We start from the raw sequence: 24,513 nt of genomic DNA on the forward strand, positions 1-24,513 counted from the left end.
TCCTTCGGCTTGAAGGTGCCCTTTGGTTTCTTTGGGCACTCTCGAACAAAATGATTTCCGGATCCACAATACATATATTGATTATTCGCCCTTCTTTTTTCCTTCTCTTCCTTAGTTAAATGACCTCTTATTGCTCCAATTTGCATTGGTTCGGCTCCCGAGTGAGGCTCTGAGGTTCTAACTCCATTCAATCGAGCCCGATCAAATCTTGGGGGTAACACTTTAAATTCTTTCTTCTTCTCTCCTCGCCTCTCTCCCTGGCGGAAATCTATCTCCAACACCAAGTCTATGAGCGCTGAAATCTCTGTAGGCCGATTAGGAATCTGGGCTAGAGTGTCTTTTAATTCGTCTCGCAACCCACGATAGAATACCGCAGCCCTCTTGCTTTCTGGCCAATCGGTTTCCACCACCAACTTATTAAACTGGGCCAGGTATGCGATCAAATCTCGATTTCCCTGTCGTAGATCAAGCAATTCATTATCCACTACTTGAGATATCCTCCGTCGGTCGAATATCCGTATGAATTCTCGCTTGAAAGCTTCAAAATCTTTTAACAGAGGGTCTTCCCGTGAGACTAAAGGCATGGACCACGAAGCTGCGTCCCCACTTAGATATGAGAGGATGAAAGCCACTTTAGACTGCGCCTCTGGGAAGACTGAAGGGCGGCACATGAAGTGTAATGAGCATTGAGAGAGAAATATCTGCACCTTCTGTGGATCCCCATGAAATCTCTCTGGAGCCGCCAAAGGTATGACAGAGGAGAGAGAATGTATCACTTGCGTGGTTTACCTATTGGTAGCCTCTAATACCGGATTCATGGCTTCCCTTTCCAAACTACTTGTTAGGCGTAATCTGAACGCCAGTTCAGCAGTTTCTTTTCTAGCACTAACTACCTCTTGCCTTAGATTTTGATTCTCCTCGCTGACAGCTCCTAACTCCTTCAGAATTGCATCTAGTATTGCACTTAAGGATTGGACATCAATTCCCTCTGCCATCTCTGCTCGGGTGCGAAGACAACTTGGGCACTTCACTCTGTCAGGACCTTAAACGACTTAACCTGGCTTACCGGGTCTTGCACAGGAACAGAGATGCTAGTACCCAAATCCCTCTCAGCAATGCTGGTAGGTCTTATTCAGAACCTCCCATCATTACCTTAAGGGACGGGGGAATTGGATAAAATAATAAACAGAGAAGAGACTGGTCCTGCGTTGGCTCCTTCTATCAGCTATTTTCTGTGCTGTCTTTTACAGGAACCTAAAACAACAATACAACATTTCAATCCTGTCCTTTAACTACTTTTCTTTGAATCTATTCTATCATCTTCTCTCACACACCCAGATTCTGCTGGACCTTAGCTCCTCTTCTAAAATGATGATTTAATTCTCCTCTATTAGTTGTCACTATTGTGAAAGAAGAAAAAAACTGTTAGTTATTTTCGACCTTTCTCTACGGGGGCTAACTAACATGAAGTATTTTATAGGTAAGTGCACTTACTTCACTAATAGCAGAGTCTTTCCTAATTAAGGGTTTCTGTTATTCTTTGTAGTTGGGTGAAGGTCTTCTGAATCTAACCCTTGCCCTTTTCTTGATGTTTAATGCTGGTTGACAGGGTTATTCACTCCTTAGTAATTATTCTAGGTGAGTATTACTTGATTACATAGCATTACTTTTCTCTTGGATGAATGAGTACAGTTCTTATTAATCAATACTTTCTTCATTCATTTTACAGAATTGCAGCAGGTCTGAAAAATCCTTATTATCAAGGTAAGTTACTTGGTACCAAAGCAACTGCAGTTAAGTCTTTATATTGTTACTTAGCTTATCTCTTTTGGTGACTGGAACTCAATGCGCTCACTCCTCACGACGAGTCAAGACTCCACTCCTCTCCTCACGACGAGTCAAGATCTCCACTCCTCTCGACACAACGAATCAAGAACTCCTTCCTCTGAAACCTCAGGAAATGCGTAGCTCTTTCAGTCTCTCTTCTGTGAGACTCTCGATATCTCCTCCTCAGAAAATGCTTCCGACACTATCAACTCTATCTGGACGTTTTCTCCACAATTACTCGGCACTCGCGCTTGACTTATGCGCCGAGCACCGAGCTGGATTGTTTTTACTATGAAGTCGGAAAAAAGCAACGACTTCGAATATTTAACTGTGAGTCTTTTTACTGTAAATAACTCTTGCGCTGTGACATCGAACTTCCTCAGTCAAAACCTCCGTGAAGTGCGTATTTCTCGAGGCGCTCGTGCTGCTCATTGGCTTCACAGCAGCTGAGGCTCGAGAGACTAGAACGTCTACTCGAGATCTACCCGGGCTATCCCAGCGGCCATCTTGAATCTCCAGGACCGCACCATCTGTGCCCAAGTGCTTCCAAGTCTCTTGTCCCATCTGCATCGTTGCGGGACAGCTAAGAATAGGGCTCAGGATTCGGGTCCTGACAGGTGTACAGCAGAACACAAAAGATGACGGACGGAATGTTGCACAATGGCAAAACATTCACCCCCAGTCACAGATCTGGGTTTAATCCATCGTTATTTTGCTCACCAAGCCACACCAGTTAAGACATGGCCATCTGCAAATCAGTCTTGACCCTGTGCCTCATGGGAACAGTCCAGACCGAACTGCCAAGTCATGTCTTTCCTGGGATGGGTATGCTCAGACGTGAGTCCCATGCTCTCCACACCACTGGAGTCAAGCTATCCTGGTTGAAGACGGCTGATAGCCAGAAACCGGTCCTAGGATGCTTGATTCCGGTCCAGGAAAGACATGGCTTGGCAGTTCGGGCTGAACTGTTCCCATGAGGCACAGGGTCAAGGCTGATTTGCATATGGCCATGTCTGAACTGGGGTGGTGTGGAGTGCAAAACAAACTATGGATTTAGGCCCAGATCTCTGTACTGGGGTGAATGTATGACATTGTTCTCAATTCTGTCCATCAATTGTTTTTGCATTTGTCACCCGAGTGGGATGGGTATGCTCAGACGTGAGTCCCATGCTCAACACATCACTGGAGTCAAGCTATCCTGGCTGAAGACGGCTGATAGCCAGAAACCAGTCCTAGGATGCTTGATTCCGGTCCAGGAAAGACATGGCTTGGCAGTTCGGGTTGCACTGTTCCCATGAGGCACAGGGTCAAGGCTGATTTGCATATGGTCATGTCTGAACTGGGGTGGTGTGGAGTGCAAAAAAACGATGGATTTAGGCCCAGATCTCTGTACTGGGGTGAATGTATGACATTGTTCTGCATTCTGTCCATCAATTGTTGTTTTTGCATTTGTCACCCCGAGTGGGATGGGTATGCTCAGACGTGAGTCCCATGCTCTCCACACCACTGGAGTCAAGCTATCCTGGCTGAAGACGGCTGATAGCCAGAAACCAGTCCTAGGATGCTTGATTCCGGTCCAGGAAAGACATGGCTTGGCAGTTCGGGTTGCACTGTTCCCATGAGGCACAGGGTCAAGGCTGAATTGCATATGGCCATGTCTGAACTGGGGTGGTGTGGAGTGCAAAGAAAACGATGGATTTAGGCCCAGATCTCTGTACTGGGGTGAATGTATGACATTGTTCTGCATTCTGTCCATCAATTGTTGTTTTTGCATTTGTCACCCCGAGTGGGATGGGTATGCTCAGACGTGAGTCCCATGCTCTCCACACCACTGGAGTCAAGCTATCCTGCCTGAAGACGGCTGATAGCCAGATACCGGTCCTAGGATGCTTGATTCCGGTCCAGGAAAGACATGGCTTGGCAGTTCGGGCTGGACGGCTCCCATGAGGCACAGGGTCAAGGCTGATTTGCATATGGCCATGTCCGAACTGGGGTGGTGTGGAGTGCAAAAAAACAATGGATTTAGGCCCACATCTATGTACTGGGGTGAATGAATGACATTGTTCTGCATTCTGTCAATCAATTGTTGTTTTTGCATTTGTCACCCCGAGTGGGATGGGTATGCTCAGACGTGAGTCCCATGCTCTCCCCACCACTGGAGTCAAGCTATCCTGGCTGAAGACGGCTGATAGCCAGATACCGGTCCTAGGATGCTTGATTCCGGTCCAGGAAAGACATGGCTTGGCAGTTCGGGCTGGACTGTTCCCATGAGGCACAGGGTCAAGGCTGATTTGCATATGGCCATGTCCGAACTGGGGTGGTGTGGAGTGCAAAAAAACAATGGATTTAGGCCCACATCTATGTACTGGGGTGAATGAATGACATTGTTCTGCATTCTGTCAATCAATTGTTGTTTTTGCATTTGTCACCCCGAGTGGGATGGGTATGCTCAGACGTGAGTCCCATGCTCTCCCCACCACTGGAGTCAAGCTATCCTGGCTGAAGACGGCTGATAGCCAGATACCGGTCCTAGGATGCTTGATTCCGGTCCAGGAAAGACATGGCTTGGCAGTTCGGGCTGGACTGTTCCCATGAGGCACAGGGTCAAGGCTGATTTGCATATGGCCATGTCTGAACTGGGGTGGTGTGGAGTGCAAAAAAAACAATGGATTTAGGCCCAGATCTCTGTACGGGGGTGAATGTATGACATTGTTCTGCATTCTGTCCATCAATTGTTGTTTTTGCAACTGTAAGATGACTACCTGATTTGTGGATCTCGTTATGGTCCTGGCGAAGCAGATCACCATGCAATAGAAGGCCCAAAAGGGGCCCATGCTTGGTTAGATGAAGGGAAGACCTCCTCACATGGACAGGCTATGAACAACTTGTCCTGTTCCAAGTGGCAAGAAGAGGGAGAGGGTTGATAGATAAGGCATTGCCATAGCCATCCCGGAAGGCTACAAGATCATCCGAAAGGACCGCATCAACCAAACTGGAGGAGGCATCGCCATCGTCCACAGAATACTATCCGCATCACGACCAGTTCCGATGACAACCTCACATCCGCCGTACACCTTCACTTCCAGATTCACACCGACCCTAAGACCACACTCAGAGGCACCCTCATCTATAGACCACCTGGACCCTGCACACAATTCAGCGAAGACATCACTGACTTCATCTGCCCTCACGCCCTCCCCTCAGAGGACTACATTCTACTGGGAGACCTCAACTTCCACCTGGAAAAGAACAACGATAGCAACACCACCACCCTTCTGGACAACCTCGCCAATCTCGGACTCAAACAACTTGTTAACACCCCCACCCACAATGCTGGGCACACGCTCGACCCAATCTTCACCTCCAGCAAGCACATCTCCTTTAATCACACCACAGCTCTCCATTGGACGCACCACAGCTGCGTTCACTTCAACTACAATAAGACCACGACCCACAACCACCCTCAACCAATTCCCCGCAGAAACTGGAACAAAATTACCACCGACCAGCTCCTCACATCACTTCACCAAAACCCTCCTGCAAAATCTTTGGACCCAAACCAAGCAGCCACCAACCTCACACAATGGATCACCCACAGCGCTGATGAATTAGCACCCTTGAAAAACCATCACATCAAGCAAGGCAGCAAAAAAGCCCCCTGGTTCAATGATGACCTTAAGAAATCCAAGAAGATCTGTCACACCCTCGAAAAAGCCTGGCGAAAAAACCCAACCACTGACAACCTGGCCACCTTCAAGAACGCCACCCGCAAACATCATGAACTTATCCAATCCACCAAGAAATCAGCATTCAAGGATCGACTCGACAACAACGCCCACAACAGCAAGGAACTATTAAACATCGTCAAAGAGTTTACCAACCCCACCGCCGGCACCAACGACATCACTCCCTCCCAAGACCTCTGCGACTCACTAGCCTCGTTCTTCTACAACAAAATCGCTGAGGGGAGAAGGACGGGGAGCACAAGGGGGTTGGGAGCAAATTGGGGAAAAATGAAAAAAAAGTCCTCACCACGCTTTTAGTAAAGGAGAAGCAGTGTCTAAAGTTAAATAGGAACTTTAACTCGCCCAGTTTTGTCAATATTGTCATAACCAATAATGGATAAAAATCAAAGATCTTTAAAAATAATTACATGGAATGTTAATGGTCTAAGAACCAAGAGTATACGCCGTAAAATTTTCGAATATCTAAAGTGTCAGGACAGTGAAATCATAATATTACAAGAAACACACTTAGTTAAAAAAGAGTGGGAAGAAATAATTAGTACCCTTAAATGGGTAGATGGTTACATCTGCACAGATCAAGAGTGTGTTATTAAAGGAGTCGCAATCTTGTTTAAAAAATCTCTGAATGTAAGAATTATTTCTGCTGAATCAGACCCTAAGGGAAGGTGGGCAATAGCCAATATAAGCAACAGACCGCTCCCCCAGGGGTAACCAGAACAGCTTACCAAAAATGAGGGAGTGGTTGGGGGTATACAAGAGAGACCTCAATCTTATGGATGTATGGAACATAAAGGGGATCAAACAGGATAAGTTCACCTTTTCTAACAAAAAGTTGGGTATCCATTCCAGAATAGACTATTTCTTAATAGATCAGGGTCTTCTAGACAGCACCTTGTTTGTAAAGCACCTTCCAGCACATTTGTCTGATCATTCGGCTGTGGAAATTAACTTAAAAATAAATAACGATTCAGATCCACCTAGATGGACTTTCGATCGGTCTATTCTTCTAAATTCAGCAATAGTAAACCTACTCAAGCAAGACACAGAAATATATTTCCAATAGAATAAGGGTAGCGCGGTACCTCAAATTGTGTGGGAGGCTTATAAGGCTGTAATAAGGGGCAGGATTGGAGGGTTAGCCTTTAATAAAGCTAGAGAGATGAAAAAAGACATTAAAAAACTAGAGGAAAATATTACGTCTATAGATCGGCAGTTCTCCATGACACCGTCTTACTTACGAACTCAAGAGCTAGCTAAGGAAAGACAGGAAAAAAAAGAAAGTCTAACAGAATTACTAGAGGGTAAAATTAGAGAAAGATGGGACTGGAGTAAACTTGCCCATTATGAATATGGTGAAGGTTGCGGGAAGTTGTTGGCCTGGAAAACCAAAACAGACTTGGTAAAAAACAAGATCAACTGTATAGATCCGAGAGATCCCTCGCAAAATGGCCTAGAAGATTCTGTTATTAAACAGGAATTTATGGCCTTCTTCTCCGACTTATACTTGGAGGATTGTAACCCAGACATTGAAGAGATTAACAGGTTTGTGGTTGCCCAAAATGTCCCCACTCTTCAAGCGGAAGATAAAGAGAGTCTAAACAGGCCAATCACAATAGGGGAGGTAGAAGCAGCAATGAAAGAATTAAAAAGAGGCAAGGCGGCAGGCCCTGATGCATTACCTTATGAGTTCTATCTACATTTGAAAGATGTGTTAATCCCCCATCTGACCGAACTCTTTAATGAGATTTTTATAAACAACAAAAAAATCCCAGAAACGTGGAACGACGCAACTATCACAGTTCTTTTAAAACCTGGCAAGAACCCAAAAAAATGCAAGTCTTATCGCCCAATTTCCATATTAAACTGTGATTATAAAATATTCACTCAAATCATGGCCAAAAGAATAGGGAAATCGCAGGAACTCTAATAAATACCAACCAAAAGGGCTTCGTGACAGGAAGGCACCTTCAGGACCTCACGCAAGAATTGATTGGGGCAATAGACATTGCCATTTCAGAGAAAAGTGCTTTATCAATAATTGCAATAGATGCGGCTAAAGCATTTGATAGAGTCTGCTGGAAGTACCTTAGTGAAGTGCTAAAACAGTTTAATCTGGGAGACAATATAGTCAATATGGTAGAAAACATTTACAACTCCCCTAGGGCCAAAATCCTAATCAATGGTAAATTAACTAGCGATATTCACATAGGTAGAGGAACTCGTCAAGGGTGCCCCCTCTACCCCCTCCTTTTTAATTTTTATATTGAACCTGTAGCAGAATGTCTAAGGAATCTTCCCTCAATACAGCCTTTTCTCTATCAAGGATGGCAAAAAAAAATAGCCCTTTATGCCGATGACCTTATGATTTTTACATCAGATGTGAAAGAGGCGTTAAAAATAGTAGAAGAGACCTTGCTAAGTTTCGGTAAAATATCTGGTTATCAGATGAACCAGACCAAAACAGAAATTATGAGCTGGAATGAAGTATTCGCTTCCCTATTTTGCAAGGAGAAAATGAGATATCTAGGAATAGACTTAGTAAAGGATATTGACAAGATTCCACAAACTAATCTACAGAGAGTAGAAACAGAAGTTAATAAACTCCTGAAGGTCTGGAGTAGTCTCCCGCTTACATTCCTAGGAAGATCTAACATAATAAAAATGACAATCTTACCAAAATTCACTTTTATTTTTAGCGCAATTCCTTTAGAATTCAAAAAAGAAGCTTTAAAGAAAATTCAGGGGAAAATATCCACGTTTATCTGGTCAGCAAAAAGACCGAGGATAGCCTGGCATAAGCTAAGAAGGAAAAAAGAGCAGGGTGGTATAGCCAGCCCGGACATAATAGAATACTGTCGGGCATTTCAATTTAAATATGTAAGGACATTGTTGGGCCACTTTGAAACTTACCCACAGCACTTCCAAAGCACAACAAACAATACAAGTCATTTCCTTTATAAATTTGGTCACCCAAAATTTTTCAAGAAAATAAAATTGAAGACCTTAAAATCAGCATCTAAATTATGGTATTGTATTAGGTGTACCCTGGGTATCCCCCTATATAGTGAGAAGGCCCCAATCTGGGACTCGCCAACTACACCAGAATGTCTTAAGGACAGTCTTGCTGGTCCACTCAAACAGGCAGGCATAGTAGAATGGGGCCAACTTCTTTTTCAAAATAAACTCCTCGAATGGGATATTCTGTCGCGACGGACAAATTGCACACTCTCTAAATTTAAGTACTATCAGATGTTGAGCTGGTCGAACTCTTTAAAGGAAACTAGAAAAGGAAGCCTCGAACTGGAAGTCAAATTCCTGGAGGCAAATCATTTCAAGAAAGAAATATCCTACTGGTACTGGGCCTTAATACTAGCAGGAGAAGACGACTTTCGGATTCCGGAGAGCATCTGGGGTAAAGATCTGCCGACGCTGGATTTAAACAGTACATGGCAAGTATCTATGAGCAAATGCTGGTCTATTGTATCTTCTGCTGCTCTCAAAAGAAACCATTTATTCACCACACACAGAGCTTATTGGACCCCGAAGAAGCTTTCTAAACTGAGTGGAGATGCATTAAGAAGCTGTCCGAAATGTGGTTTGAATAAAGCTGATGACCTGCACATGTTCTGGCAGTGCCCCAGCCTCGAAGGTTTCTGGAAAGACGTTGGTATGACATTAGAACGGGCCCTAGGAAAGCAACTAATTGTGAGTATGGATTTGGTTGTTTTTGGGGTCTCTGGTAGGCCGGTCATGAATGCTCTATCGAAAGTCGAGGAAAATTTAGTCTTTATTTTAATCCTGCTGGCTAGGAGGGAGCTTTGTATTAAATGGGTAAGCCCGGTAGCCCCCTCTCGAAATGAATGGCTAGCGTCAGTCTTAAGGGTGTACAATTTAGACAGAAAAAAGGGTGGGAGTTCGAAAAAGTTTAAATTTTGGGATATATGGGAAAACTTTAATAAGGGGTGACTAGGGGTATGGGTAGAAGTGGGATTGTGGGACTTGTTTTTTTCTTCCACCCTAACATATGTCCAATGATTACGCTACAGCAACAAAATGGAATGGATGGTACTTCGAAGTAGCCATCATGGCTAGCTTATCTCAGATCCGGCAAACGAAGACCTTTTCTCTTAAAGGTATGGAAGGAAGGGGTGCGCTTTTTCCGAAACATCAGAAAGAAATGGCCTGGGTATCTGAAAAGATACATTCGGGGTGGAGTAAGAAGAAGCGACTCCGAGATTCTCCTACTTTAAAATCAGTTGCGTAATGAGGACAAAAAAAAAAAAAATCGCTGACATACATAACAGCTTTGGAGACCAGTCCACCGCACCCACCTCCGAACTAAAACCCCCCTCCAACAACCTTTACGCCTGGAACCCAATCACCACTGAAGACACCATCCGCCTGGTGAACACCATCCACTCAGGTTCACCAACCGACCCATGTCCCCACCATATTTTCAACAAAGCAGACTCCATTATCGCACCCCATCTCCGAGACGTCATCAACTGCTCCCTCAACTCCGCTACCTTCCCGGAAAGCTGGAAACATGCCGAACTCTGCGCCCTCTTGAAGAAGCCCACAGCGGACCCCACTGAACTCAAGAACTACCGCCCTATTTCGCTCCTCCCTTTCCCTGCCAAAGTCATTGAGAAAGCCGTCAACAGTCAACTCGCCGCCTTCCCCGAATCCAACAAATCCCTCGACCCTTCACAGTCCGGCTTCCGAGCCAAACACAGCACCGAGACCGCCCTCATCGCAGCAACAGACAACATTCGAACTCTACTGGACAACGGAGAAACAGCTGCCCTCATTCTACTTGACCTCTCCGCAGCCTTCGACACAGTCTGTCATAGCACCCTTATACAACGCCTCAGCAACGTCGGAATACAAGGAAAAGCATTGGACTGGATCATCTCGTTCCTCGCCGGAAGAACCCAGAGAGTCCACCTCCCCCCTTTTAAATCAGAGGCCACTGAAGTCATCTGCGGCGTACTACAAGGATCTTCACTCAGTCCCACCCTCTTCAACGTATACATGAGTCCCCTCGCATCCATCGCGCGCCAACTCAACCTCAACATTATCTCCTACGCAGACGACACCCAGCTGATCCTCTCCCTCACCAAAGACCCTAATACCGCCAAAACCAACCTACACGAAGGGATGAAAGAAGTAGCCGAGTTGATGAAGAACAGCCGTTTAAAACTGAATTCGGACAAAACAGAAGTCCTCATCTTAGGATCATCCCCCACGGCCTGGGACGACTCATGGTGGCCACCGGCCCTGGGAACCGCACCCATACCTACGGACCACGCACGTAACCTGGGCTTCATCCTGGACTCCTCCCTCACGATGACCAGACAAGTCAACTCCGTCTCATCATCATGCTTCAACATCCTACGTATGCTCAAAAAAATCTTCAGTTGGATCCCCACCGAAACAAGAAAGACGGTCACCCATGCACTGGTCACAAGCCGACTGGACTACGGAAACACCCTTTACGCCGGAACCACAACCAAATTACAGAAAAAACTCCAACGCATCCAAAACGCCTCAGCCAGACTCATTCTAGACATACCCCACCAAGCGCACATTTCTGGTCACCTGAAAGACCTCCACTGGCTCCCCGTCAACAAGAGAATAACGTTCCGTCTCCTCACCCACGCACACAAAGCCCTCTACGACCTGGGACCCGAAAACCTCAACACGCGCCTGTCCTTTTACATCCCCAGCCGCCAACTACGATCGTCCAATCAAGCCCTCGCCGCAATCCCACGCATCCAAAGATCCACCATAGGGGGAAGATCCTTCTCCTACTTAGCGGCCAAGACCTGGAACTCTCTCCCCACCCACCTCCGCCTCACATAAACCACCTCCCCTTCAGAAAACAACTAAAAACTTGGATATTCGATAAGTAAAGTTCCCCCCTCCTACAAGCGCCTTGAGACCCTCTGGGTGAGTAGTGCGCTATACAAATTTGAACTTGACTTGACTCGACTATATTGCCTAAAAGTACCTGACTTAGATACCCCCAAACGTTCCCTGTAGATCTACCATAAGTGTGCAAGACTAATCTTTTTTACCTTTTACACCCTGAAACAGGCGTAGCACGCTACATGGATAGAGATTCCATACTATAGCAGGGTATAAGAGCCATGTTAGGCAGGGGTGTCAAATATTATGGCGAGGCATTCATTGGGTGAGTACAGAGGTGGGAGGAGTTCTTGGTTTGACTGGAAAGGTCTGTAATAATTCTTACATGTCATGCCTTTTATTGACATTCTCTACTATGCTAACGGCCATTATTTGACAATTGAAATATAATGCAGGCATGATTGCTTAATGCTGTACCGCTCAGACCTGGCGGGTGTTGTCTGTACTGTTGGAAATATTTAAAAAATTGCTTAAAAAAAATATATAAAAAATTGTTGAAATGAAACTGAGCCTTAAAGATTAGATGGCTTTATTTTGAATATGCGATGTTACATTACATGCGCTACAACGCACGAAATTTCCAATGCGGTTTTACAACAACCGCGTTGTTACAAAGCAAGCCACTACATTGCTAGTTGTTTCTATGACTTGCTGTAGGGGGCGTGCTGGACTTAGGAATAGTATAATTAACTATTCCAACTCCAGCGTGTGCAACAGTAGGGAAGGTGTTGGAATAGTACATTATACTATTATTTAGTTTTGCGTGCTCCCTACAGCAAGTCGTGAAAGACTTGCGATGTAATGGCTTGCATTGTAACAACGCGGTCGTTGTAACGGTTGCGATGTAATTGCATGCGTGTAACGCATGCAATGTATATTGATCTTTCCCCTTAATTTCAGATGCAAGAGCTTGCCTACTCCAGGTAAGGGCTCACAAAATGCTGGTAGCATTTGACTGGAAGAAAACAGACCGTTTTGCAATGGTTTCATAAACTGTAGATTGTGGAGAAAGTAACCAAGGACTTGCTGAACAAAGAACATGTGTTTACGAAGAAGTGGCAACGACTTCTAAGTATTACAACTCTATGCTTCTCTCCAGCTGGACTGAGAGCTTTATAACACTTGAATTAACATGGAAAATAATAACATCACTATAACATCACTATGTCAAAATTGTTGGGACCATGGAGTGAGATTTTGCCCTTTAGATCTACTCACTTTGTCTAGAACAATGTATTAGAAATGTAACAAATTGTTAAAACTGGACATTTATTTCTTTAGGTGATTGGTTATACCATTATCTGTAGAGATACAGACAGATAAAGACAATTAAGCAAAAAAGAAACATAATACTAGGCAATATAGTGTTACAGGTCATCCACATGATAAGTAATGGGTCCTTCACGGATAAAAGAGAGTAAAGGTGAGTGAGGGAGACAAGCTGAACTTCTCTCTGAGCTTCTGACAATTTCCTGAGTGGCTTTGACTTGACATTTTCAATATTATTCTGCAATGTCACCATGTCAGAAATCTAACTATAGGAAGCATGCCAAGAATATCAAAAAAGGAACTGAGAAAAAAACAGGCTTAACTGCTTCTACTGTTGTTTGCAATCTTTCCTCTAAATTCAATAATGTTGATGTTTATGCACATTATGAGATCTGACAAGGAGTTGCTAACCCCCATAGAGGAAGCACCCAAGATGAGCTCAATCGCTGCACCATCAGGAAATCAGCACACTTTCAATTTTCACTTAACGTTTTATATTAGGATTAATCTGAGCATTTAAATTGCCCTTATATCCACTCACCTCTGGCATATTCTGCAATAATAAGCCCAGGTTCAGTACAATTATCAGCATTATTGAGGCTGCGATAAGTCCTGCAATCTGAGAAAAATGGCAGAATGAGTAACAAAATCAATTGGACTATTCAAGGAATGGTAGGAGAGAGGTAAATGAGTGAAGGGCAGCTATAGCAAGCATCATGACAAATATAGAGAACATGGGAGAAAAAAAGGAAGGAAAAAGTTACCTATTTGTAAGTATGGTTCTCCAGCACTAGTAGCTTTTGTGCATTCACATGACTGAAATATTCTCTGTCATTTGAGTGGAGGCTCTTGTTAGGCAATGTTAATATAATACAACAGTGTAAGCAAGTCAGCCAATTACTCTGTAAACAGCCATAAACTTTATGCAGATGGATAACCACAGTCGGTGTGGCCTGAACTCTGGACAATGAGTTGCCACGACCCAAGCTCTAACTCTTTCAGAAGCTCCCAACTGCCATATTTCTTAGCTTATGGCACTGTTAAGTGAATCTCTGACAGATACTAATGGTGGAGAACCATAGTTACAAGTAAGTAACATTTTTCTTCTCCGGCACCTTTCATTAATTCACACGTAATTTGAAATTTGAAATGTATTTATTGTTTAGTTAATTAAAACCATAACAATTTCCCACATAGATCAATCACTAATAAGAAAGAGGAGATTAAAATCACTGGAGTGATTACCGCAAAAATCCGATAATATAATACCCAATTCAAACAACGCTTATTTACCTGAATTGTCGAACAAGTCTATACCTCGGGATGAAGCTAAAATTACAATAAAAACTACAATTGTCGGGTGATAGGCTAGTTAATAGGTTTTTTTTTTTTTTTATAGTTTTATTTTTGTTGTTGCTGTCACATGGTATACAGTAACGTGCATTAGATCTTCAGTGCAGCGTCAACATTCAGCTGCCATAGTCAGTAGAGCAACTTTTTAATATTTTACCCCCCCAACTCAAACTTGCTACTTTCAGGGCTAAGTCAAAAAACTGGCAATGTTCTATATCAACATTAGAATGTCTAGATGCAACAATCAGGTCTCGGTTCAAGTATACATTCCAGTAAGGTCATCTGCGGGCAAGTGTCCATGGTCCTGTAGCATTTACTATCCCCACATTCCACTCCCCCCTCCCCCCCGTCAATCCAGGCCTTCATCATCCTCTGAGCTATCCCCATCTCCTTCCTCAGGCAGGGGTTCACAGAGGTCTCCCCTATATTTGTTCCAGGGTGACCAAATCCCGTTCCATTTCCGAGGATTATGTCGCTGTTGGTACACAGCCCGCTCAGTTAGCATAAGCACATCCATATTTCTGCACCATTGCGCCAGTGTCGGTGTTTCCTGTGCCCCCCAGTTCTTCGCGATGTCACGTTTCGCTAGCATTACCCCTATGACCACCCACCTCTTTGCATGCAACGAAAGGTCTGTTGGGCCCCAGACGTTCAGGAGACAGATCCTGGGATCTGGTGTAAATGGGTTCTGTAGAGTCTGACCGATCGTGCGTGTGACTCGCCGCCAGTAATCCTGTATATGTGGACACGTCCATATGGTGTGGTATAGTGTACCCTCCTCCCCGCAACTTCTCAGGCAGTGTGGGTGTTCTGCGCTATGTATTTTATACAGCGTCGTGCGTGTGTAGTAGACCCTGTGTAGTACTTTGAACTGGATCAGTCTGAATCGAGTGGAAATACCCGCCTCCCTGGGCGAAGCCAGGGCTGCGTTCCAGTCTGCCTCATCTAGGTCCCCTACCTCGTCCACCCAATACTCCTTTAGTTTCCCCAGGGGATCCGGCAGGTTATTCATGAGTTTCCGATAGGTGAGGGAGGTTGCCCCGGCCTCCATGTAGTCTGTAAGCAATCGGTCCTCTAGCGGAGCCGACTCCGGAGGCGCCGTACCAGCTTCTAGCACCGATAGGAGTGCGTGCCTGATTTGTATGTACCTATATGTTTCGGTCTCTGCAAGGTCGTATTGTTCTCTTAGCGTCGTGAAGGAGAGCACACCCTCCCTGGTCCATAGGTCGCCCACCGTGGAGATCCCAATAGTGTCCCATTGGTCGAAACCCTTGGAGTTGCGCAGGTTACCGAGGGCCTTGGCGTCCCATAGTGGCGTGAGCTTGGTGATCACTCCCTCCCATCCCAGCCGTCTCTGAGCTTTGTGCCATAGGGCAACAGTGTGTTTGGTAGGCCCCTCTAGTTTCCTCACCATCCCTTTATTATAGAGCGGGGCTAGCAGAGTGGACAGGCCTAGTTGGCGTCTGTCCGCCCTGTACGCTGGGTCGTCCTGCGGTGTGTGGATCCACTGGTTGATCACCTTGAGATGAGCCGCCCAGTAGTACAGTTCAAGGTTGGGGAGGGCTATCCCACCGCTATACCAGTCTCTGGTCAATTTCAACTGTGCGACCCGGGCCGGTTTGTCTCCCCACAGGAGAGTGGACAGTTGGGCCGAGACTTGACGGAAGAACGCCGCGGGAACCACCGCCGGCGTGTTTTCCAGAACGTAAAGGAAGCGAGGGAGCGCCAGCATCTTAAAGAGTGCCGCTCTACCTAGCAGTGTTAGGGGGAGATTTTTCCAAAGGCGCACATCAGTCTTCAATTTGTCCAGCTGGGGCTGAAGATTCCGGTCAAGGAAGGTCGAGTGCTCCCTTGTAATCCATATCCCTAGGTATTTAAAGGTGACGCGTTCCACGAGTAGTTGGCAATCTGTGGGTAGTATTGGAAGGTCGCCCTTTACCATATATATCACTGATTTGGACCAATTGAGTTTATAGCCCGAGGCTGTGCCGTGGCTTTCACATAGTGCCAGCAGGACCGGGATACCGGTCGTGAGGTCCGTGAGGTAAACGAGCATGTCGTCGGCGTATAGGGAAACCCTATCCTCGCCTCCACCTTCCCATTGTATACCTTTCAGCAGCTGGGTGGTCCTGAGGATCGTGGCCAAGGGTTCTAGCACTAAGGCAAACAGTAGTGGCGAGAGTGGGCACCCCTGTCTCGTGCCCCTTGCCAACGGGAACTCCCTTGATAGGTAACCGTTTGCGGTTACTCTAGCCATAGGTTCGGTGTATAGCAGTCTGACCCACGATATGAATGTTGGGCCGATACCAATGTGCTCCAGGACAGCAAAGAGATAGCGCCACTCCACCATATCAAATGCCATTTTGGCATCGAGCGACAGTACCGCTGCCGCTTCCTCCAGCTGTGGGGCTCGGGCCAATACCCCATGCAGCCGTCGCAGGTTCAGCGCCGTGCTGCGGTGTGGCATGAAGCCCGATTGGTCAGGATGTATAAGGTGCGCCAGATGGGGCAGTAGCCTGGTGGCCAACAGTTTCGCCAGGATTTTACTCTCGGCGTTAAGGAGGGAGATCGGGCGATATGATTCGCACTCCTCTGGGGGTTTACCGGGCTTAGGTATTGCGACTATTGTGGCCGTGCGCTGATCAGGAGGGAGCCGTCCCCGTTCCCGGCACTCCTGAAACATATCGAGCAACGGTGCGGACAGTGTCTCGGACATGAGTTTGTACCACTCTATTGGCACACCATTGGGGCCCAGTGCTCTTCCGGGGTGTATTGCTGCTATGGCTGCCTGTAGTTCCTCCTCTGTCAGATCGGAGTCGAGCTCGTCCCGTTGGTCTGGGGAGAGAGTGCGGGCCGGTACTCCCACAAGGGAGTTTTCTACCATTTCCCTTGTGACCTCATAGTCAGGGGAGTATACGGAGTGGAAATGGTTAGCTAGGAGTTCCACTATTTGTGCCGGACTGGTTTGTACCTCACCCTGAGGGTCCCTCAGTTGTAGTATCGCCCGCTGGCCACCCCGCGCCCTTTCCAACCATGCCAGAAGCTTCCCCGCCTTGTCGCCTATGTCGTATATCCTGCTCGCAGTTGCGGACATATTGTCTCGCACTCGGCGGCGCAGAAAGTCGGTGTGACTCTGCTGGGCCAGTCGGAGTGCGTGCTGGGTGTCTCCAGTCGGGTTCCCCTCGTGGTCTCGTGTGGCCTTATCTAGTTGTTCCTCAAGGTCTGTTAGCTCCTGACGTTGTGTGCGTCTGTGCTGTGCGATTACCGAGATCGCCTGTCCTCGGAGGACTGTCTTGTACGCCTCCCACAGAACAGTGGGCGACTCCACGGTCCCCACGTTTTCTGCAAGGTAGGACCGTGTGCCTTTCCTCAAGGCCCTAGTGACGCCCGGTTCTTTAAGGTAACCCGGGTAAATAGGGTAAAGTCGTCTGTGGGATTGTCTCTGACTGAACAGAGTCAGTGTAAGCGGGGAGTGGTCAGAGATCCCTCTCGGCCTAATTTGGGCGTCAGTGAAAGTGAGGAGACCCCCCCCCAACGTCAGGAAATAATCTATCCGCGACAGGCTATCATGGACTGTTGAATGGTATGTGTATTGCCTATCATCTGGGTGTAGTCGCCTCCACACATCCACTAGACCCTGTGCTTCCATGAAGTCATGCAGTTTGGAGGGCCCTGGTGTACGCATGCGCGTTGGGTGGCGGTCTTGGGAGTCTTGTGCCACTGCATTGAAATCTCCCCCCATAACAAGCTCCCCTTCAGGAAGATCTAACAAGAATTTCCCCAGTTCCGGGAAAGCTATGTTGTGTAGTGCTGGTGGGATGTAGACCGAGACCACGTTCAGTGGCTTCCCCTCCCACTGGCCGTGTACCGCTGCAAAGCGCCCCTGTGTGTCTGTCGCCGTTGATTGGGCTATGAACCTGGATGAGCGATGAATTAGTATCCCGGAGCCCCGGGATCCCCTTGTGAACCCAGAGTGTACTATCATGCTGTAGCCTTTTCTGTCTAGGGCCTTCGTAGCTGTGCCGGTGAGATGTGTTTCTTGTAGTAGGACCAGGGCGGGGTGCAGCCTCTTTATACTCTGCAGTACCAGCCCACGTTTAATCTTGTCGCCCAGGCCCCTTACGTTCCAGGACATGAGGAGTAGCGGGGACGTCTGCCCTACATTAGAGTCCTCCCCCATCCTGTGTTGGGTCATGGCTTGTGAATTTACGCTCTGGGATGGCCAGGAGGTCTGTGCAGTGCCCCTGTGTGTTGCATTGTGACCATACCATCATACACTCGTGTGCCCCATCGTAGCTAACCTGTCCCTGTATAGAAACTAACAACCAAAACCCCCTTCTACTCCCAACTCCCCCCCTCCCTGCCCCCCTGCTCAACGGACTCAGAACTGCCCGCCCCCCCAACTCAGCAGAGTGCCTGATCCCACCCCTTAACATAGTACTTGCTCGCTGGGGTGAAGGTTTCTCCGTGGTCAGCGGCTCCCCTCTTCAGCTGCGGAGGCCTTTCCGCCCAGTGTCCAAGGCGGCGTTTCCTGTTCATATCATGTTCCGGTCAGTCGGACCATGGCTGTGCCTTACAGATCCCTGTTAGCCTCGTCCTCCTGACGGTCGGATAAAGGGGAATGCACCTCTAGATCTTCGTCGTTGGCTTGTGAGCCCTGTCGGGGGCCTGCTGGTCGGTGTTTGTTCTGTCTATTTGAGCGACGAGGGCCCGCCGCCCTCCAACCCTCCAGCCAATCTTGCGCCACCTCCGGTGATTCGAAAAACCAAGTCTTGTTGTCCGCTACGACCCGAAGCTTGGCCGGGAAGAGCATCGAGTACGGGATTTCCCTGGCTCTGAGTTCTTTTTTAACCTCAAAGAAGGTTCGCCTTCTCCGCGCTACCTCGGCCGTGTAGTCAGGAAAGAATGCCAGCGTCGCGTTCTGGACCTTGATAGGGGGTGAGTTCCTCGCCGCCTGTAGTATGGCATCCCGATCCCTGAAGTTGAAGAGCCTCGCTATGATCGGTCTTGTGGCGTCCCCCCGGTACCCGGTGCGCCCTTTCTACCGTGAAGAAGGCGGAGAGTCCTTTGGGCTTCAGAGTGTCCTTGATCAAGTTCTCGACATATAGGTCCATAGCCCTCGTGTCTTCCGATTCCGGCACACCAATAATACGGATGTTGTTCCGTCTCGAGCGCCCCTCTTGGTCATCGAGCTTGTCGCGTAGTTCTCTGTTCTCCTTCGAGATGCGTTCCATACTAATCTGGAGTTCCGAGACGTCCTCGACCAGGGACTTGGTCACAACTTCCATATTGTTCACTTTCTCTGTCATTTTATGGAAGTCTGCCCTTATAAGTGTGATCTCGGCCGAGATCGACCCCACCGTGGCCTGTACCTGCGTAAGGGCCCGCATGACGTCGTCAATGGTCGCTTTCTTGCCCCCGGTCACTTCGGTCGTCTTGCTCGCCTGTGTTTTGGCGTCCTGCGAGGGGGAGGGGGAGCCGGGTTTTTCATAGGCAAAGCGGTCTAGGCGTGTTTGTGTTGTTCCGCCTTTATGCCCCTTGCCAGCCATCCTGGATCCGCCTGGGCCAAGCTATCGTCCTTTGCCAGCGATTGGGGATCTACCCTGGGCCCAGGCTGTGGTTATGGGGGGGATTGTGGCCCCCTTGAGGTGTCCCAATGAGTTTACGTATCTGCACGGGCCAAAGATCTGGTGTGTGGTGGCCGGCCGGGTCACTGACTCCTTAATGGGGCACGCAGCCGAGTGGCGCCGCTCTGCAGGACTCCCTCTGCCCCTGTCCGCTACCGCTTACAGCGACCCTGGCTCACCGGAGTTTTCCGTGCTCGGTCCCCTAATTGCGATGGGGGGGGGTCCGGGTTGCTCCCAGATGGGCCCTTACGCTGCGAGGACGGGTGCCCCGCGCCGTTCCCTGTCGGCTCTTGGGCGGGGACTCCCTCGGGTATGGTGCGCTGTGCCAGGCTTTCTGATCGGCCAGGGGGGGGGGTCGCCGCACTTACACAGCGGCAGCGCGGTTCCGCTGCTCTGACCGCTGCTGCCGAAAATGGCGGCTTCAGCTACCTCCGTCTCCGCTCCGGGCGCTGGAGCTCGCCTTCACCGAGCGTTCCCCTCACCTCCGCTGAGCCTCTTGACAGGCCGATCGGTTCCCCTCGGTCCGGTGACGGATGCTGGAGGGCTCGGCTTCTGAGTGTCCCGGCGTTTTCCGCGATCGGTTGCTTCCGGCGGACGACTGCCTGACTCAAGCCACTTCCTGCCGGCGTGCTGCTTACTGTGCCTCCCGGTCCGGAGGTCGCCCACAGGCCCGCTCGGGGCGCTGACCGTAACTGGTGTTCCTGACCTCGGATTGAGGTCCGGCGAATCCGAATCGCCGCCGCCTGGTCCTGGGCTTCGCTGCCTACCCGCCTGGGTAATTATAATGCCGGATAAATGTTCGGATTACACTGGGAGCCGCCTTAAACACGGAGCTCTCCTTCTAGGCTGCCGCCATCATCGGCTGCTAGCCACGCCCCCCCAGTTAATAGGTTTTTTGACCAGAAGTGATTTATCAAGTTTAATTAAAAGTATAGTTCAGTAAGTCCAAGGCCTACCATATAACCAGTCAATATCCTTATGGTGTTTTACGCATTATTACTTCAAGGTTGATTAATCAATATAGGTAAAGAAAGGACTCTCCATTTTCATAAAAAGTTCATCTATCAGGTTTAAAATCAGATTTAACCCCCAAGGTGAAGACCCCTTATTGGGCCTTAGTTTTCAGCCCCTGATCGTGTAATCTGAGAACTTTTGTCAGTTTATAGTCCATTTGTGGATCAGGTGGATCTAACTAGGGCTGTGCGTAGTTTGCGAAGTAGCATTTCGCGAAGCTACCCGAAGTGCACTTCGCACTGCGCGAGCTCTGCATAGCACTACGCGAACTGCGTAGTAGCATGTTCGCACTGTGCAAGATGCCGTTTTCAATGATTGCACATTGCGAAGAAGCATCCGGCACTGTGCAATCATTGAAAACAGCATAAGGTTTCTGGCAAATACTTATCAACTGGATGAGATCTTATTTGCGGCTGCCGCAGAGCCTACACACGATAAACTGTGTTTTCCCAGCTGGGATAATCGGATAATGATGGATATATCTCAAAGCGCAATGACATCAGCTGTTTTTTTAGATGGACCGAAAATGTATGATCTAGATAGGCCGCTGGTTTAAAAACTTTGTAATTATTAATCACAGTCCAACCATGTGATCTAAGGCTAAAAGTGCTTTGGCCGAGAATTAATGAATGACATTTTGCAGCTTTATTGCTAGCTTGAATGTTGAGAAAGGCATATTTTTGTTCAAAGGTCAGAGGGGCACGTATATTGAAGTGAATTATAGAGAAATTGGTTAAACACAATTTTTTTATCTTTCTCAAGTTCTGACCAGAGTGCTTTGTTAAGTCCATATTTCTCCGTATTTTGCTTTATTCGATGCCAGACCTTTATGAAGGTATACATTCTGCCAATTGTTTCATTCATTAGCCCGAATTCCAGACGCACTTGTGCCGGCGAAGATATGCGGGGAAGTTGAAAACCTTTATGTAGGTGCTGGTTATTAGATTATTAAGAAGGACTGAATCGTTCCCGTATAGGGCAGCACTCACTTAAGATAAATTTGGAAGCGTTTTAGCTGCTATTACTGACAGCAGTGGTCTAAACGATGGACCCTCCAGCTTTTTAGCTAATGACCCGTATGCAAAGGTTAATGCACATGCATGTCGAACCATATAGGGTTTCTGTTCATGGTGATTAAGTTTGTTGTCAATATAAAATCCTAGGTATTTATAGGAGGATACTTCCTCCAGGGGTTTACCTTCTAACCAGATGTTCTGATGAAGTCCTAACAGATTACTAATCAGCATAGTTTTTGTTTTTGCTATGTTGATTTCTAATTTGTTTACTGTTAAGTATTCTGTCATTTCAAATAATAGTCTGTGCAAGCCAACCTTAGTTAGACTCAATAAGACAACATCATCTGCGTAAGAGAGCTGTGAGAGAGCTAACGGACCCAAGTGCGGAGAGTGAGAGTTGATTTTATTGAGCTTCTCGGACAGGTTTGAATTAAATAGATTGAATAGATGTGGGGCCAGGACACATTCTTGTTTCAAGCCCTTATTTGTGTGGAACTTTCTCGAAAATCTAGAATCATCATTAAGTTTTACTCTCAGCCAAGTCTGTGAATAAAATGGCATTAGACCTCTTAAAATTCTATCGGTTATGTTCCAGACCTGGAGTTTGTTCCACAAAAGTTGCTGATCCACACTATCAAAGCTTTTAAGTCAATAAAACAGAGATTCAAACTGTTTGTTTTTCTTGCATTACTCTGCTATTAGGGAGATTGATAAAATGTTGGAAATGGTTCTAATCCCTTTTCTAAAACCTGTTTGATTTTTTTAGATCAAGTCGAGAGCATGTGACCAGTTAATCAGATCTTCTAGGATCAAGGAGGCGTAGTACTGTTGCTTTTACGTCCAGCAGTGCAATAAGCCTATAATTCAATGGAATAGTTGTATCGCCTCCTTTGTATATGGGTGTACTAACTTCATACAGCATCATCAAGTGGTTGCTCCAAAAAGTTGGGTTGTGTTTAACCCCTTCGATGCTGATGACGAGCTCAGCTAGTCATCATCCACGGGTGTTGTGTGCTGATGACGAGCTGAGCTCGTCATGGTGCCACCTAAATGGCAATTTCCAGCACAGGGGGGGGGAAACGCCTAGCAGCCAAGTGGTTAAAGATGGCTTGCGGGATGCTGTTGGGCTCTGGACCACCATCTCCTTTGCTTTTGTTTCTTATATTTATTTCCTCTGCTGAGTCCCTCCTTCATGCCTGTCAGATGAGTTAGATTTTAGCTGGATTTTGATAGGTTTCGATGAATTATGGGGTCTGATGGCTTCTGTGTCAATTGTAGAGACTGAGTAATCTCTGTAAATGTATGTGTTATGTGATTTCCCCAATCCTTCACATTAGGAGTTAAGGCGTCAACTGGTCTATTCAGATGGTTTATCATTTGCCAAAATTAACTTGAGTCAGAGTGCCTTGCACTATATAATAATTTGGACCAGACTCTCTCCTTAATTGATCTTTTGTCTTCCAATAATTTATTTTAGCAAAGTTTTCTCTGTTTCCGAAATACTTCCCTTGTGATTCCGTCATGGTCTGTTGAATAAAGTTTCTTAAATGTTTTTGTTAGGTCACATTTTAATTTTTGAACTTCGCTTGATAATACATTTTGAGTTTTGTGTATTTGTGACCTTCTTTCACTTTGTTGTCATTACTGTTGTTAATTTGATCAAAAGATTAGTCCAGGCTTGTACCCTGTTGGAACTCTTGTGTTCAGATGCCATCAGCATTTCCTTAGTTATTGTGTGCCATTCCAGGTTGGTTTAGTTTGTCACTTGAGACGCTTTAAATTTATTGAGTTAATTTTACCTTCTGGTAGAGTTGTTGTTTGAAATTTTAATAAATTAAGGTAAAAAAATATATTGAAACGGGAGATCGCTCAAAGTGGTATATTCTATGTAGAATTGTTCAAGAGCCGACATTAAGGGTAGAGAAATGATCGTGAAATTAAGTATCGATTGCGCTCTTGGTCCATGGTAGGTGTTTTTTATTTTTTGGCTGGTTATCCTCCACTTATCTGCCATTAATCACACTCATGCCGTGGTATTCCAATGCTTTTACTAACTGATAGCCTAGGTAGTCTCGACGACTCATCCTGGATTGATGTTGTTGCTTTACATTCCAGAAAATATTATCCATTGACAGTATTGTGTCTTCATCTGGGGTGTAGATTAGGTTGGAATTAAAGTCTCCCATAAAGACATTATTCCAGGCAGGTTCGGCACAGCGCAATGGTTTTGATTAAAAGTGCATTATTTTATTGCTTTTGCATACGGTAGGTTGAGTGTAATATTTAATCAGCAATACTAATACTGTCCTCTTTTTTCCAAGCAATGTAGAAAAGTAGGGCTATTATGTCACAAGTGACCCAATCATGGAGGGGAATGCCTTCTTCAAGCAGTATTTTTGCTCTGGCTATATTCTATGATATCATATGGATGGAGCCGACCTGGGAATTGCCCGCTTTACATATCCTTGGTCAATCACTCTTCTTGGTATTAAGAATGCTTGGGAGCCAATTCCATTGATGTTGATCTGCCTCAGAGTTTACTTTCAGATCTTTGATAGACCTCGTCTGTTCAGTACTACTTCTCCCCTTGGCGTTCTGTAGAAATGAATAGACTGGCATTTTTTACATTATTTGTTTTGGCTCGTGTTGGGTTTTGTGTATTTGGTTTCCATTTAGAGGACAAGGATAGCATGGTGCTACTGGATTTGATAATCTTATACCTCAGGCTTC

The 24,513-nt window shown here is 46.6% G+C and overlaps 1 protein-coding gene across 1 annotated transcript in view; it reads right to left on the minus strand.

Moving 5' to 3' along the window:
- Positions 1 to 24,513, minus strand: part of SLC26A8 (solute carrier family 26 member 8) — a 3,386,895-nt gene that overhangs the window by 1,633,548 nt on the left and 1,728,834 nt on the right. The window contains exon 7 of the mRNA XM_086923258.1: positions 13,315 to 13,392. Within this exon, the coding sequence (XP_086779384.1) occupies positions 13,315 to 13,392 (78 nt within the window). The remainder of the gene's footprint in view (positions 1 to 13,314; positions 13,393 to 24,513) is intronic.

This window comes from Lissotriton vulgaris, chromosome 5 (genome assembly GCF_964263255.1).
Source record: "Lissotriton vulgaris chromosome 5, aLisVul1.2, whole genome shotgun sequence".
Taxonomy (NCBI): domain Eukaryota; kingdom Metazoa; phylum Chordata; class Amphibia; order Caudata; family Salamandridae; genus Lissotriton; species Lissotriton vulgaris.